At 42.5% G+C, this 13241-nt stretch overlaps 1 protein-coding gene across 1 annotated transcript in view; it reads left to right on the forward strand.

The window, feature by feature from the left end:
- Window positions 1-13241, forward strand: part of LOC144104248 (uncharacterized) — a 44927-nt gene that overhangs the window by 20512 nt on the left and 11174 nt on the right. Inside the window, exons 5-6 of the mRNA XM_077637144.1 lie at window positions 2587-2635; window positions 10772-10830. Coding sequence (XP_077493270.1) covers window positions 2587-2635; window positions 10772-10794 — 72 coding nt within the window. The 3' untranslated portion in view covers window positions 10795-10830. The remainder of the gene's footprint in view (window positions 1-2586; window positions 2636-10771; window positions 10831-13241) is intronic.

Consider the following 13241-nt stretch of genomic DNA (forward strand, 5'->3'; position numbering starts at 1 on the left):
AAGGAAAAAAATGAAGAAATGATACAACTGCCACAGTACGCATCTGTTTCTACTGCCGAGTGTCATGCCATCCTTGTAGCCGTAGAACAAATACTAAAAGAAAGCACAAAAGATAGCATTATGTACACTGATTCCCTGAGTATGCTCAAAGCACTACACTCTAGAAATGCTGCTGAACCCATAATAGGAAACATCATACATAATTAATGCATAGTTAAAATAAAACAAAAACATAACATTATACTCTGTTGGGTCGCTAGCAATGTTGGAATCAGCAGATACATGCACAGCACAAGCTCGAATTGGTCAAATAAAAGACGGGAATGTACCACACAGGGGTTTTTTGAAAATACTGCACAGTAAAATCTTAACCGTTGCGGTGGCTCAGTGGTTAGCGTGCTTGGCTACTGATCCAGAGTTCCCAGGTTCGAACCCGACTACGGTGGCTGCATTTTTATGGAGGCAAAATGCTAAGGCGCCCGTGTGCTGTGCGATGTCAGTGCACGTTAAAGATTATCCTTTCCCTTACAGCACGGTTCAGGTGTCCAAAGATACACGAGACAGATACTGCGCCATTTCCTATCACAAAAAAACAATAATTATTATTATCACAGTAAACTTAAAAATAAATGACAGCTTGTATGGGAAGAACAGCCAAACAACAAACTGCATTCTATAAAGCCCCTTCTAGGAGAATGGCAATCACGTAGACATCAAGAGCGTTTTACTGAAGTTGTTTTATGTCTGCTACACATTGGACACACACACACCTTACACACAGCTTCTTGCTGACAAAACAAGAGAAAGCTCTCTGCAAAATGTGTGGCGACGAACTCACAGTAAACCGCAATTTTAATTTCGCGTACAAAACTTGAACAACAAAGGAAGAAATATTTTAGAACATTCTACAATGATTACATCTCATTACACCCCATGTTGCTTTTAGTTGATCGAGTACGGGTTGATTTTTCAGGTATTTTTAAGTTTCTCAGATAGGACAATGTTATAAACAAACTCTCAGTATAAAAAGCATCACCTTTAACAAAGCTGTAACCTTGTGTTTGGCATATCATAGCCTCAGTTGCTTTTGCCGCATATAACTAACTCTTTTTGGAGAGGTGCATGTTTCGGCAGTTATCATCGGCAGCAACCCAACCACATTCACTGGAGGGCAAAGGCCTTTCTCGCTGATCACTGGTTGGTATAGTTGTGTGCGAGCTGTAGCCTTCTTAATATCCTGTGACCACCTAACTCAGTTCTGCCGTCCTCTGCTATGCGTACCTTCATGCAAAATCCACTCATACTTTCGCCTATTTGCTTCCGTTATTCCATCTGTGAGGGCACAGTGCATCGTAGGTTGCTGGAAACAATTACCAATAACTCGTTTTAAAAACATGAAGATCGCAGTTAATATGTTCAGGCTGACTGAAACTGGGCAGAAATAAGAGAATTTAGCCAAACACATTATCACTGGAAAATAAAACTGAAATACTTCTGATAGTCTTGCCCAGCAAAGCAGAAGCAGTGAAAGCCTTTGTGTAAATGCTGTTGAGAAAATTTAATGACCTTAATACTTGCTTACTTGCTCAAAAAAAACTGCTGTGACCAGGCAGGACTAACACAATTTGGAATAGTGTAGCTCTCACTTCAATATGGATATTCTTGGTATCCTGCATAAAAGCGAGTTTGCATGTTCAAATTGAGCTAAATAGTATTGAATGTGAGGCCGATGTCTCTGACTTAAGATGGTATCACAAATTTCTTGGGTAATTCTATAAAATTATCCAGGAAATTTCTTCTATACCTTGATCTTGGCACATGACGGCCTTAGTTGCCATAAAACCCTACATAACACAACAAATGTTTTTGGGCTGCGTGGATTTGTGCAAGCATAGTTGCAAATGTTGTATTGAACTTTCATTTTATCTGTGGTACATCACTAGGAAGTGATGTACCACAGATAAAATGTCCATGTACCATGGACAAAAATGTACCATGGACAAAATTAAATTTACTATGGTAAATGTTACAGTCCATGTACCATGGACAAAAATGTCCATGTACCATGGACAAAAATGTACCATGGACAAAATTAAATTTACTATGGTAAATGTTACAGTAAGTGCTTACTGTATGCTGACAGTATTTAACATTAATGAGAATAGTTTTTGTGTAACTAGTGTGATTAATTCAAGGAGCGTACTATGTGGGTCTAGTTTATACAACATGATTTGGAAACACAAAAATTACACAAGGTATGGACTCTGGAGCATAGGAAAGGAGCAGACAGGACAAACAATGACTTTCAAATGCTAGACACAGTTGAAAGCTTGCATTTGTCCTGTCTGCATTCCTTCTATGTCTCATTACTTGCGCAGTTTTTATTTTAAAATGAAGTCCGATGAAGTGCATCTGCTACACTGTGCCATAAAAAATTCCTTTGATTTGATTTCTTTGCCAAAACTGCACTTTTTTTTAGCAATGACCATGTTCTACTCAGTGGGAATGATTTGTATCCTAGCTTATAAATCTTGCTGCTGCTCTGCATTTTTGTGTAGTTGCTTGAACTGAGCTGTTTTCTTGCAGGCATGTCTGACTGCTGCTCCAACTACTTCTACAATGACTGACCAAGGCAGTAAGTTGACCTTTTTGATTCGGAAGGTGGTACAGTGCAATCTCGTTAATTTGGACTGACTTGATTCACATTTCCGGTTAATTCTGGCGGTGGGAAGAGGCATCTCTCCTTTGCTCTCACTAGCCAATGCCATTATTCTGTGCTATGGCACTACACCGTTAAATGCCTTCAGAGTTGCCCATCTGATAAATAAGTAGGAATTAAGAGTGGGCATTTGAAACATTCAGCAGCCCGAAACAGGTCCTCATTAGTGTTTCTAATGCTTGACATACTGATGCCAATACAACGGCCTGAAGGTCTGCATATTCTGGCCTCTTGCTTCAGAAATGAACATTTTCAACTGATCCACAGATTCGACCCTGCCATGTGCAGTAAGCATTCAAAAGATATTTAACCTTTTTATGGCCAGTATATCAAATTCTCGACACACTAAATGCAGATTTTGATCTCAATGTGTTCCCACTAGTCAGGGCTTTGTAGTGAAAAATCTTTGAGGAAGCAATGGGAAGGAAGAAAGAGTGGCATTGTATGACAGCTGGCCAGATTTCAATGACTCCTTGTGGCTCATTTTGTGAGAACTGTTGCGGAAGGACAGCCGAGCATTTGTCACAGAAAATTATTGGCACAGGATGGGCCCTTGATGATTGCGTGCCATGGGATGCATGTTTTTTTATTAAGGTTTGCATATCACTGGTTTGTTGCGAATTTGTGGTACTGGCAATGGGTGCCACTTATTGTGAACTCGGAGAAATGTATCGAAACTCAGTCTACTGGTGAATTTCTAAATTTCTCACAGGTGTTGTGTGGTCTGTACGAGCTCACAACACCACACGCGAACTTATTGGGGCCCACAGACAAACACAATACACTCGCCTAGCTCAGTCTTTCACAGGTCGCTCCATACTTGGCACCCTCCAAGTTCGCATACCGGTCTGCCGCCCCATACACACGCAGCTCCTAGTAAAACTCCCCCTCGGAACACCCACGCCACCTATCACTCGGTCCACTGAATAGCCCATGCAAAAGCTCTACACAAATATACGGTTCGGAAGCTAGCGTCGTATGGGTGGACGCAGCCTGCACAGACGAAGATGCAGCAGTCCACACTCCCCAACCCATCGCCGCTCTCCACCTTCCTTCTGCATATACACCCGGTAATTTTCGGAAGAAGCAACAGTCGCGCTTGCCCACTACGCCCTTGCCAGCGGCAGCAGCTGCCATCATAGGGCAGTTGCGCATAGCTTAAGCGCTGCGGCAGTGCACCAGGAGTGGTATGAGGACTCCTAGGGATCTGTGAATGTAAAGTAGGCAATGACCAATTCCACTTTATTTATTTATTTATTTCAGATCCCCTCATGGCTTACAGGACATTATATTTAGGGGAGTGGCTCACACATTTAAATAAATTTGTTACAAACGGAGACAACGCATACAGTAAAAAAATTTTTTTAAATACCAGAACAAATACTTAATTCAAAACCCAGAGCATGAAGTTCAAATATGATACAAATACCAAGAAATGCTAAATCACACAAAGAAAAGTGATGCAAATTGCAAAACACCACCGTTAGTACAAATATTAACGTAGCAAAACTGGAGAAAAATATATAAGAATGTGCATGATTACGAGGAAAAAGGAAATGAAACAAAAGCTATGGTAAGCAGTAATGTGTTGATAATTTCTTCTTAAATTCATCAAAGTCATTGGAAAGTTTATGGACACTGCCCCATTAAGGCTATCGCGTCATGGCTTTCAAGAATCGAGCCTCGAACTGAAACCAAAGTGAAAACCGAAATTCTAGAACACCTATTGCATTTGGCTTAACCATGCTAAATTGCCCATCATTTTTTTAATGGCAGTACATTAGCCTCACAGTGTAGCAGTTATAGTTTTTATGTTTCATTTCTTTATAATTGTGTCATTAAATCTTTAAAAGAATGAACACAACTGTGGGCACAGGTCTGGAGGAAGTAGAAGACCAGACTTTGCTAGTTGACACGTGGTGCCTTCAGCTGTGTGCACTGGCAAACTGCGCTTTCCTGAATGTGCATTTTTTAGGTAGTATATGGGCTCAGTCTGATTTTGAAATATCTGCTCATGCGCCTGGAGGGGGTCCAGGAATCAGGTAACTGGGCTTACATGAAAATGAAGGGTACTGTTTATATATACCTTAATTAGCTGAGACTGTGCACTATGTGAACATAGGTGTTTATCAAGGGATTGAATTGCCTTGAGTAAAATTCAAATGAAAGAGAGCAGAAATGGCATGCTTATTAGTGCACAGATTCCACTTTGGTTTCCTGTATTGTAACCAAGCAGCACAAGCTTTCTGTGAATTGTTTTTTTATGCTATCTGTGTAGCCGTAGAAAAAATAGTAAATGAGAACCTCACCAACAATATTATTTACTCAGACTCGCTAAGTGTGCTTACAGCCATTCATTCCAGAAATGCAATAACTCCGCTGCTTGGGGACCTTATACACAACATTACAACAGCCATAGCAAAAGGACAAAACATTAGACTCTGTTGGGTACCAAGTCATGTCGGCATAAAGGGCAATGAAAGAGCAGATTTGTGTGCTGCTCAAGCTTGTGGCAAGCTAATAAAGAATGCAAATGTGCCCTATAAAGATTGCATGAAATTACTACAATGTAAGGCAAAGAAAATTTGGCAGTCCTCTTAGGACAGAGAATTAAATAACAAGCTACACTTAATAAAACCAGTGCTCGGTGAATGGAAGTCATGTGTGCATCAGAAACGTTTCAACGAAGTCATTATCTGTCGCCTCCGTATAGGCCACACACATTACTCACAACTTCCTGCTAACAAAAGAAGACAAACCAGTTTGTACATGTGGAGACGAACTTACAGTCAGTCACATTTTAATTTCATGTTCTAAACTAGAAAAGCTACGGAACAAGTGCTTCTCTCCGTTTTATATCCAACGCATCCCTTTTCATCCATCACTGATTTTAGGTGAAAATGCAATTGTGGACATGTCCTGTGTTTTTAGATTTTTGACAGAAGCTGGTGTTCTTAAAGATATGTAAAACATGACCCAGTACTTTGCCTGATGCACCTCAGCCACTTTTGCATTCTGAGAAAAGGGCTGAGGTTTTTATCTTGATTGGTTGGGGGCCTCCAGTCCTTACCCAGCCAAGGACGGCTGATGAGGGTATCCAGCCTCCTTTGAAACCTTTAATATCTTGTTTTGCTCTCAATACTGGGCAGAAGGGTATTACCTTTTAGGCATTCTACACCCCCATATTTTTTATACCTTTGTAAAATCATACAGAAAACAATTTCTTATACCTAGAGCTTGGCGCATGATAGCCTTAGTCGCTTATGCACCATTAAACTCAACTCAACTCAATTGTTTTTTTTCCAGATTCTGTTCTTTTCCAGCCCGGTTAAAAATGAGATTCACACTTTGGTGGCTGCTAGTGTAGGATATTTCAGTGGAGGATGGATGCACGCAAGTACCGGAAAGGGCTGTCAAGTTCGCAAAACCGAAATTCTCTTTAAGGGATACTAAGAGCAAACTGATGCTGATTTGTATGAATAGATGGCAGTGTTCTAATAATAGAAAGGCCACTTTCTCTGCAAATGGAGCTGTTACAAGATAGAAAAGGCCTAACAATGAATTAGAGGCATTGCTGCCAGCAGCTGATCTCACAAGCAGACTACGGTGACATATTCGTACATTTCAACATGGATCTCTGGCACTAGGCCACACTGCCATTCTGCCATTCACTTCCAAATGGTGACCACGTAGTTGTTTTGTAATGGTAACGTCGTAGTATAGAATAAGCTCGCTAGGAAAAAAGACACCGAATTTTTAAATACTACAATTTTCTCGACAACAAATGTTCCTTGCTCCCCATCAAACATCCAATGTAGCAAGAAAGCATCAAACAGTTGGTTTTACCAAGAAAAAAAATAGGTTTGAATCATCCACACTATTTCTTTGAGGAGAAATGCGGGACAGTGAAGCACTGACAGAAATGATTGTTCTGAGGGAATCTGCCTGTGACTGCCAAATCTACAGCAGGGTTCATTGATGGAATTGGCCAGCTGTTTGACTGTCTCACTGGCAGAAACACAACTGCACAGATGTACTGTGCTGTCAGCCATCAGCCCTGTTTTTGTGGAGCTCTTGGAAGAGGCAGTCACACCATTCGAATGCTAGAGCTTTGACAGCATCGTGCATTCAGTGGCTGGCATGTCTCCGTGAAGGCTGTTCTTGTGCTATGAGAAGTACTCTGCCAATATTTTATTTGACTTTTCACATCCTGAGCTGTGTCTAAACTGTCTTGAAAACTTCTTCAGCTTGGCTGCTGTGAACATCCCATTGGGCTTCAGTTTATGGCTAGCATGAATCACATTTCATTTAAGAGACTGATACAAGGCTCTTAACTTTCTGTGGCGGAAAATTTTAAATTTCACAAATTGAGAACAAAGAACCTGCTATGTTCCGCAGGGTGCCTTCCGCACATTTACTGTGCGACCTTTCACGCTTCAGCAGCCACCATGCCACTGCTTCTGGCCTTGCTACTTCATGTTCTGAACAGTTCTGTCCCCATTCGCCTTTTCGTTGCCTTCTCTTGTTTTAGTGCGCTGGCACTTATAGTGGCCATTTGCCGCTTTTAGCTGTTGTAAGTTTGTCTGTCTGTTTTCTTGTTAAGCAACCTGGGTCGCAACCCAAGTCCCACCGAAAGCAGCACTTGCCATAGAAGGGCAGTGGGACATTGCTTGAGTTGAGCTGAGTTGTTGTATGCCACAGGTGGGATTAGCCTTGCTTATTCTGCCGGCAATTGCTCCACCGTAGTGTCACTTATATGCTAATAATGACCTAAAACCTGTCGCATCTACCCCACTATGCACACAGTCACTTATAATAGCACATATTCCACTCCCGCAGTCACCATCTATGCACACATTCACTCACAGCAGAACATAGTCCACTCCAGAAGTCACCATCTATGCACATATTAAATCACAGTAGAACATAGTTCATTGCAGTGCCACCTTCCATGCACACATTCACTCACAGTACAATATAGTCCACTCCAGAAGACACCATCTATGCACACATTCGATCACAGTAGACCATAGTCCGCTCCTGCTGTGGGAGTGGCAGGAAGACTCCCGGGGATCTATGAATGTAGAAATGACCAATTCCGCTTATATGGAGATTAACCCATTATCGCTTTCCGAACAGCTGTCATCCGTGAACACTGGATCTTAATAGGGCTCTGAAAAGGGATCTAATGCAATATGGCTGGTATGTTAAAGCACACCTCTTCACAAATATTGTCCAGCAAGAAATTTTCTTATGTGCTTTGTAGAAGCTGAGTTATCTGCAGTCAAAATTTGAATTTCAGTGTCCTCGCTCTTTTCCCTCTCCTCTCGTTACTTTTTGCACGCTGGAAGGTTGGCACTCCCTCTCTGGCCCCACCTCCGGGCGAGAGCTTCCTGGCTTGCCGCAGCTATGCGGCTAATTAGCCGCGGCCTTGGTAGCTGCCTGATGTCTGAAAGAATCTAACCAGTAGCCACCTCTCAACATGTATACGTAGATGCGAGCAACGGAGGAGGGTGCGAGCACGAAAAAGTCGCTGGGAAGGGCTCGTTAACTTTCGCGCGTGATTGTAGGTCCTCTGCTGCGTGTAGAAGTGTATTATTTGGCTCAGGGTTTCATGACAACACAATGCAGTGATTAAGAGAGTTGATGTGCTTTCCTTGGAAGGTGTTTGTTACAGAGCCCCTTTAACACTGAAATCTATATAAGGGAAGACCGAACTGCTAGTGCACCTAATTTGCATTTGGCTTAACTACGCAAACTGACCATTTTTTGTAGCGAAAGCTACACTGGGCTACCAGTCGAGCATTTCGCTGTGATCTAGGGTTTACAGCTGTTACCATGGCAACCGGAGAGGAGCAGCAGGTGTAGCATGTGCTTCGTCGTCGCTGCGGCCGCGCGCCCGCTCTATCGTTGTAGCCGTGGGTGACGTCACGTAGATGAGCAGTCGTGCACATGGGCCGATACCATGGTTACCAGAGACCCCACAGATGCCCTGCACGCTTCGTCGCCACCTCACTGCTCTATCCCCGAACCGCGCGTCACATGCACAACATCGCGTGCAAAGGCGGAGATGTAATGGCCGGGTGTATCACAATGTTTTATATGAATGCACAAAAGGAAAGTCCAGCCGCTGCTAAACGGAGGTGTAGATGAGAGAAAATTAACTTTTTCGATCCTGAGGTTGTCGCTGGCACTTGGCTGCTCAAGAAAAAGAGAATGAGCGTAAGAAAGTTGAGAGAGCAGCGTAGATGCCCAAACAGAGAGAGGAACGGCTTGCCAAATGGAGATGCCAGACTGCCAAGCGTAATAGACGGCGCATAGCCGCCGAAATGGAGCCCAGTGTCCCTCATTGCTAAACATACAGTGACCACAACAAGCTCAGCCAGGGAAACGTTTAGTATTTAGAATGGCCCGTGACACCTTCGTTCCTTGTTTGTAGTCAGTGCTTGCTGCGCACTTCGTTTCAATGACCAGCGTGGAGAAGTTCGCTTTTTCTCACAACTCATCAGCTTGGTGGGAAAGCTCGTTTTGATTATCAAAAAGAATGGGAGATAAAAAAATGAATTATTTGTGTTATGTTCATAGCTTGGTTACAAATATAGTGCGAGATGCCTTCTGAGACAGATGATTCAGGGGAAAAATGCATTTCATATACTTGCAAATATGGCAGCATTGTTTCTGACAGCCACCTGTATCTATACTTGTTGCATGCTTGCTGTACTTTAATAACTGCGCTGCAAAGTAAAGCATACATTTGGCCAAACAGCAACACGCAGTATGGTTGCTGTCTTGCAGTCTCCCCTCCTCAGCGTTGACAGTGCACCTTTGTGGCTTTGCTAACAGTCAAAACCAAAATAGAAAAATTAGTAGTGCCAGTTTTTTTAGTTTATTTTGTGAATAGTGGTACAAGTATACATCCCGTGCCTGTTTTCGCAGAGTTAATAAAACCGGTGGGAGGTGCAAATTTTCACATTTAGCTCTATTCAGTGAAGGCCTGAATTACCAACTTCATATGAAAATTAGGCACATACAGCCGCGAGTAAAAAAAATTAGCACTAGTATTATGCCGCAGGAGTGGCAGGCAGCAACACTTCGCGCTGTGGTTAAAACGCTGATAACAAAAGTGCCAGGTGTGTTCGCAAAGTATGGTTCCATACCAGCTACACAGTGCAGTTTTCGCCACTCCAGTGATGCCATTGTGCTAATCTTTTTTGCTCGTGACTGTACTTGCCTTTTTGTAGTAAGTGGAAGATTATAGACTGCAACTGTTTTTCACAATATTTTATTGCAAAATAGTATTGTGTAATTGCCCTATGTGGGAAGCTGCAGTTCTCTGGGAAAATGAATATTGCCTTTGGCACTGACTGAAAGGCACTCATTTGCAGCCTTTTCTGTCCATGTACATTTAAAATGTGGTGTTATAAATTTCTCAGTAGTGTGTGTACTAAATTCCATTCCCGTAGTGTAAAGAATTGAGATGTATATATTCATAATCTTAGTGTCACAAAATAAACATTTACTACTGAGTTCTACATTACTGACTGCTTTTAGAGGAAAAACTAAAAGTGTAAAATATGGCCCAGAAAGTTAGACTCGCAAGGCAGCTTAGAAAGTCAACCAAGCCAAAGCACACACATATCTTTGAAGCATGCTCGGACAAAAAAAGGCAAGATGTCAGCAGGAGGAACTCACTCCAATGTCCTGTACGGAGTTGTCATCAGCCCAACTGCATCCGGTGCAGGGCGAAGGCCTCTCCCACTAATCTCCTAATTCATCTCGTCTTGTACAAGCTGCACAGGCAGCTGTCGTAGTACCCGACCAAATTCTTAATCCCATTCGCCCAGCAGACTCCGTGTCCTGCTGCAGCATTTGCCTTCCCTTGGAATCTACTTTGTTACCCAAAGCAACCATCAGTTGTCTCCTCACCTCACTGCATGACCTACCCATATCTCTTTCCCTCTCTTGATTCAACCCTGATATCAATTTGTGTTTGTTCCCCAACCTACCATGTGGTTTTCCTGTCATTTAATTTTATTGTTTTCCTTTCCATAGGTGCTTTCCTCAATATATTTTGAAGCCATTCCAATGGTCTCTTGGATTTGGTCTCTGTGGTGAGTGCTGGCAAGAACTAGCCGAGCTTTCTGTTTTTCCAGCAAGGTGTTACTATACTTTCTTGCAAACCACAGGCTCTCAACAACGAAGACAGCCTAAGGATCGTTGACATTAAAGTGTCACAGTGCGATGCGGATATTTGTTCAAATTTCATGCAGAAGCCTTGCTAGGCGACAGATGTGATTAGGGGCCAGGCAGCCTTACCAGTTGGTCACACTGAGGAATAATTCTGAGTCACACCCCTGGCCAGGACAGTGAGGATTCTTGGAAGGTTGTGCAGGTTTCCTTTGCAGAATAATGCTCAGATAAATGGTAGTGAAAAATTACTCCCTTGTTTCATTCGAGCTACTTCACCTTAAAGGAGTCCCCTGGACTGTGTACTGTGCGATCTGAGTGCATGTTAAAAAGCCCCAGGTGGTCGAAAGTTTCGAAACCCTTCACTACGGTGTCCCTCATAGCCTGAGTCTCTTTGGGACGTTAAACCACTATCAACCCGTAAACATTGAATGCACTCTGAATTATATTTCTATGTTGTTATAAAGCATGAGTAGGACGAAACAAAGAAAAACAGGCAAATTTACCGCTATGCAGTTGGTATTGCGGTGTATCCGTCAACTGTGTCCTTGCTCTGCGTTTTTAAGCAGGTGTGGATAAAACTAAAATTTCTACATTATGCCTCATTGATGAAGTACTGTGAATGCTTGTGCTAGCATCTGTCATGTTACTACATGACAGTCTTCGATTTCAATTAGGGCTCGCACCTTCAGGAATTACTATATGAGGGTCATTTGATATGTGTGGTAAAAATAAAAGAGATGGCACTACAATTGTGTTTTCTTCTAGGTGGTGCAAGAAGCACACTTCATATGATGTGAAAACGTGTTTATGCTTCTACCGACAATTTGTAAGCTTCCGACAGTCATTGGCGCCGGGCTGTGTGGTGATTTCTGCGAAAATGAAAAATTTAGAATTTCGAGCAGTGATAAATAAGCTGAGCGAAGTTCATGGACACTCTACACCATCACTGAAAACTATTTACTACCGGATAAATAAATTCAAACATGGCCAAACTTCGACGCAAGATGAAGCACATCCTGGGCGTCCAGTGAAGTTCACTATACCAGAAATTGTATCGAAAATTCATGGAATCTTCATGGAAGACCACCGATTTAAGATGCATGAGATAGCTAAAATTGTAGACATCTCAACAGAGAGAGTTCACACTATTCTTGATGAAAATTGGAGATGGTCTGTGCTCGTTGGATGTCGCAACTGTTCACGATCCACCAATGGCACACGAGGACAGACATCTTGAAGGAGTGTTTATCGATGCTTTATCGCAATCCTCAGGACATTTAGCATCAATTCTTAACTTCTGACAAGACATGGGTGCATCATTACACTTCAGAATCTAAATAGCAGTCAAAGCAATGGACCGGGCCTGATGAAGGTGCGCCAAAAAAGGCAAAAACTGTTTGTTCAGCCGGAAAGGTGATGGCGACTGTCTTTTGGGATTTACATGGAATAATCTTTGTAGACTACTTACAAAACAGCAAAACGATAAAAGGACCATACTATGCGACACTCTTAGAGCAACTGAAAAAAGAATTGCGCGCTAAACAACCTGGGTTAGCGTGGAAAAAAGTCCTCTTTCACCAACACAATGCTCCACCCCACAGATCGCTTGTTGCGATGGCCAAATTGCACAAGTTAGGCTTTGAGGTTGTGCCTCATTCACCCTATTCTCCGGATTTGGCCCTATGCGACTTTTTTCTTTTTAATAACAATAATTGGTTTTTGGGGGAAAGGAAATGGTGCAGTATCTGTCTCATATATCGTTGGACACCTGAACGGGAAGGGATAAAGGAGGGAGTGAAAGAAGAAAGGAAGAACGAGGTCCCATAGTGGATAATTTCGACCACCTGGGGATCTTTAACGTGCACTGACATCGCACAGCACATGGGCGCCTTAGCGTTTTTCCTCCATAAAAACGCAGCCGCCGCGGTCGGGTTCGAACCCGGGAACTCCGGATCAGTAGTCGAGCACCCTAACCACTGAGCCACCGCAGCGGGTATTTTTTTTTCTTTTTTCCAAACCTAAAAAATTGGCTGGGTGGAAAAAAATTTTCTTGACATGAAGAGGTTATCTCAGTGGTGAATGACTCTTCAAGGGCCTCCACCATCCTTTTTTTCTGAGGGAATGAAGAAATTGGAGCAGCGCTGGAAGAAGTATATGGAACTGGAAGGGGACTATGTTGAAAATATAATATTGTTTTCAGCAAAGTTTCTATCTTTAATTCCGTTTTACCACACTTATCAAACAACCCTCGTAGAAGGGTATTCTAGTGCTTTTCTATACACCGTGTTGTGAGTCAATGGCTACAACGCAGTGAATATGCTGTGCAACAGAA

This window comes from Amblyomma americanum, chromosome 9 (genome assembly GCF_052857255.1).
Source record: "Amblyomma americanum isolate KBUSLIRL-KWMA chromosome 9, ASM5285725v1, whole genome shotgun sequence".
NCBI classification, from domain to species: domain Eukaryota; kingdom Metazoa; phylum Arthropoda; class Arachnida; order Ixodida; family Ixodidae; genus Amblyomma; species Amblyomma americanum.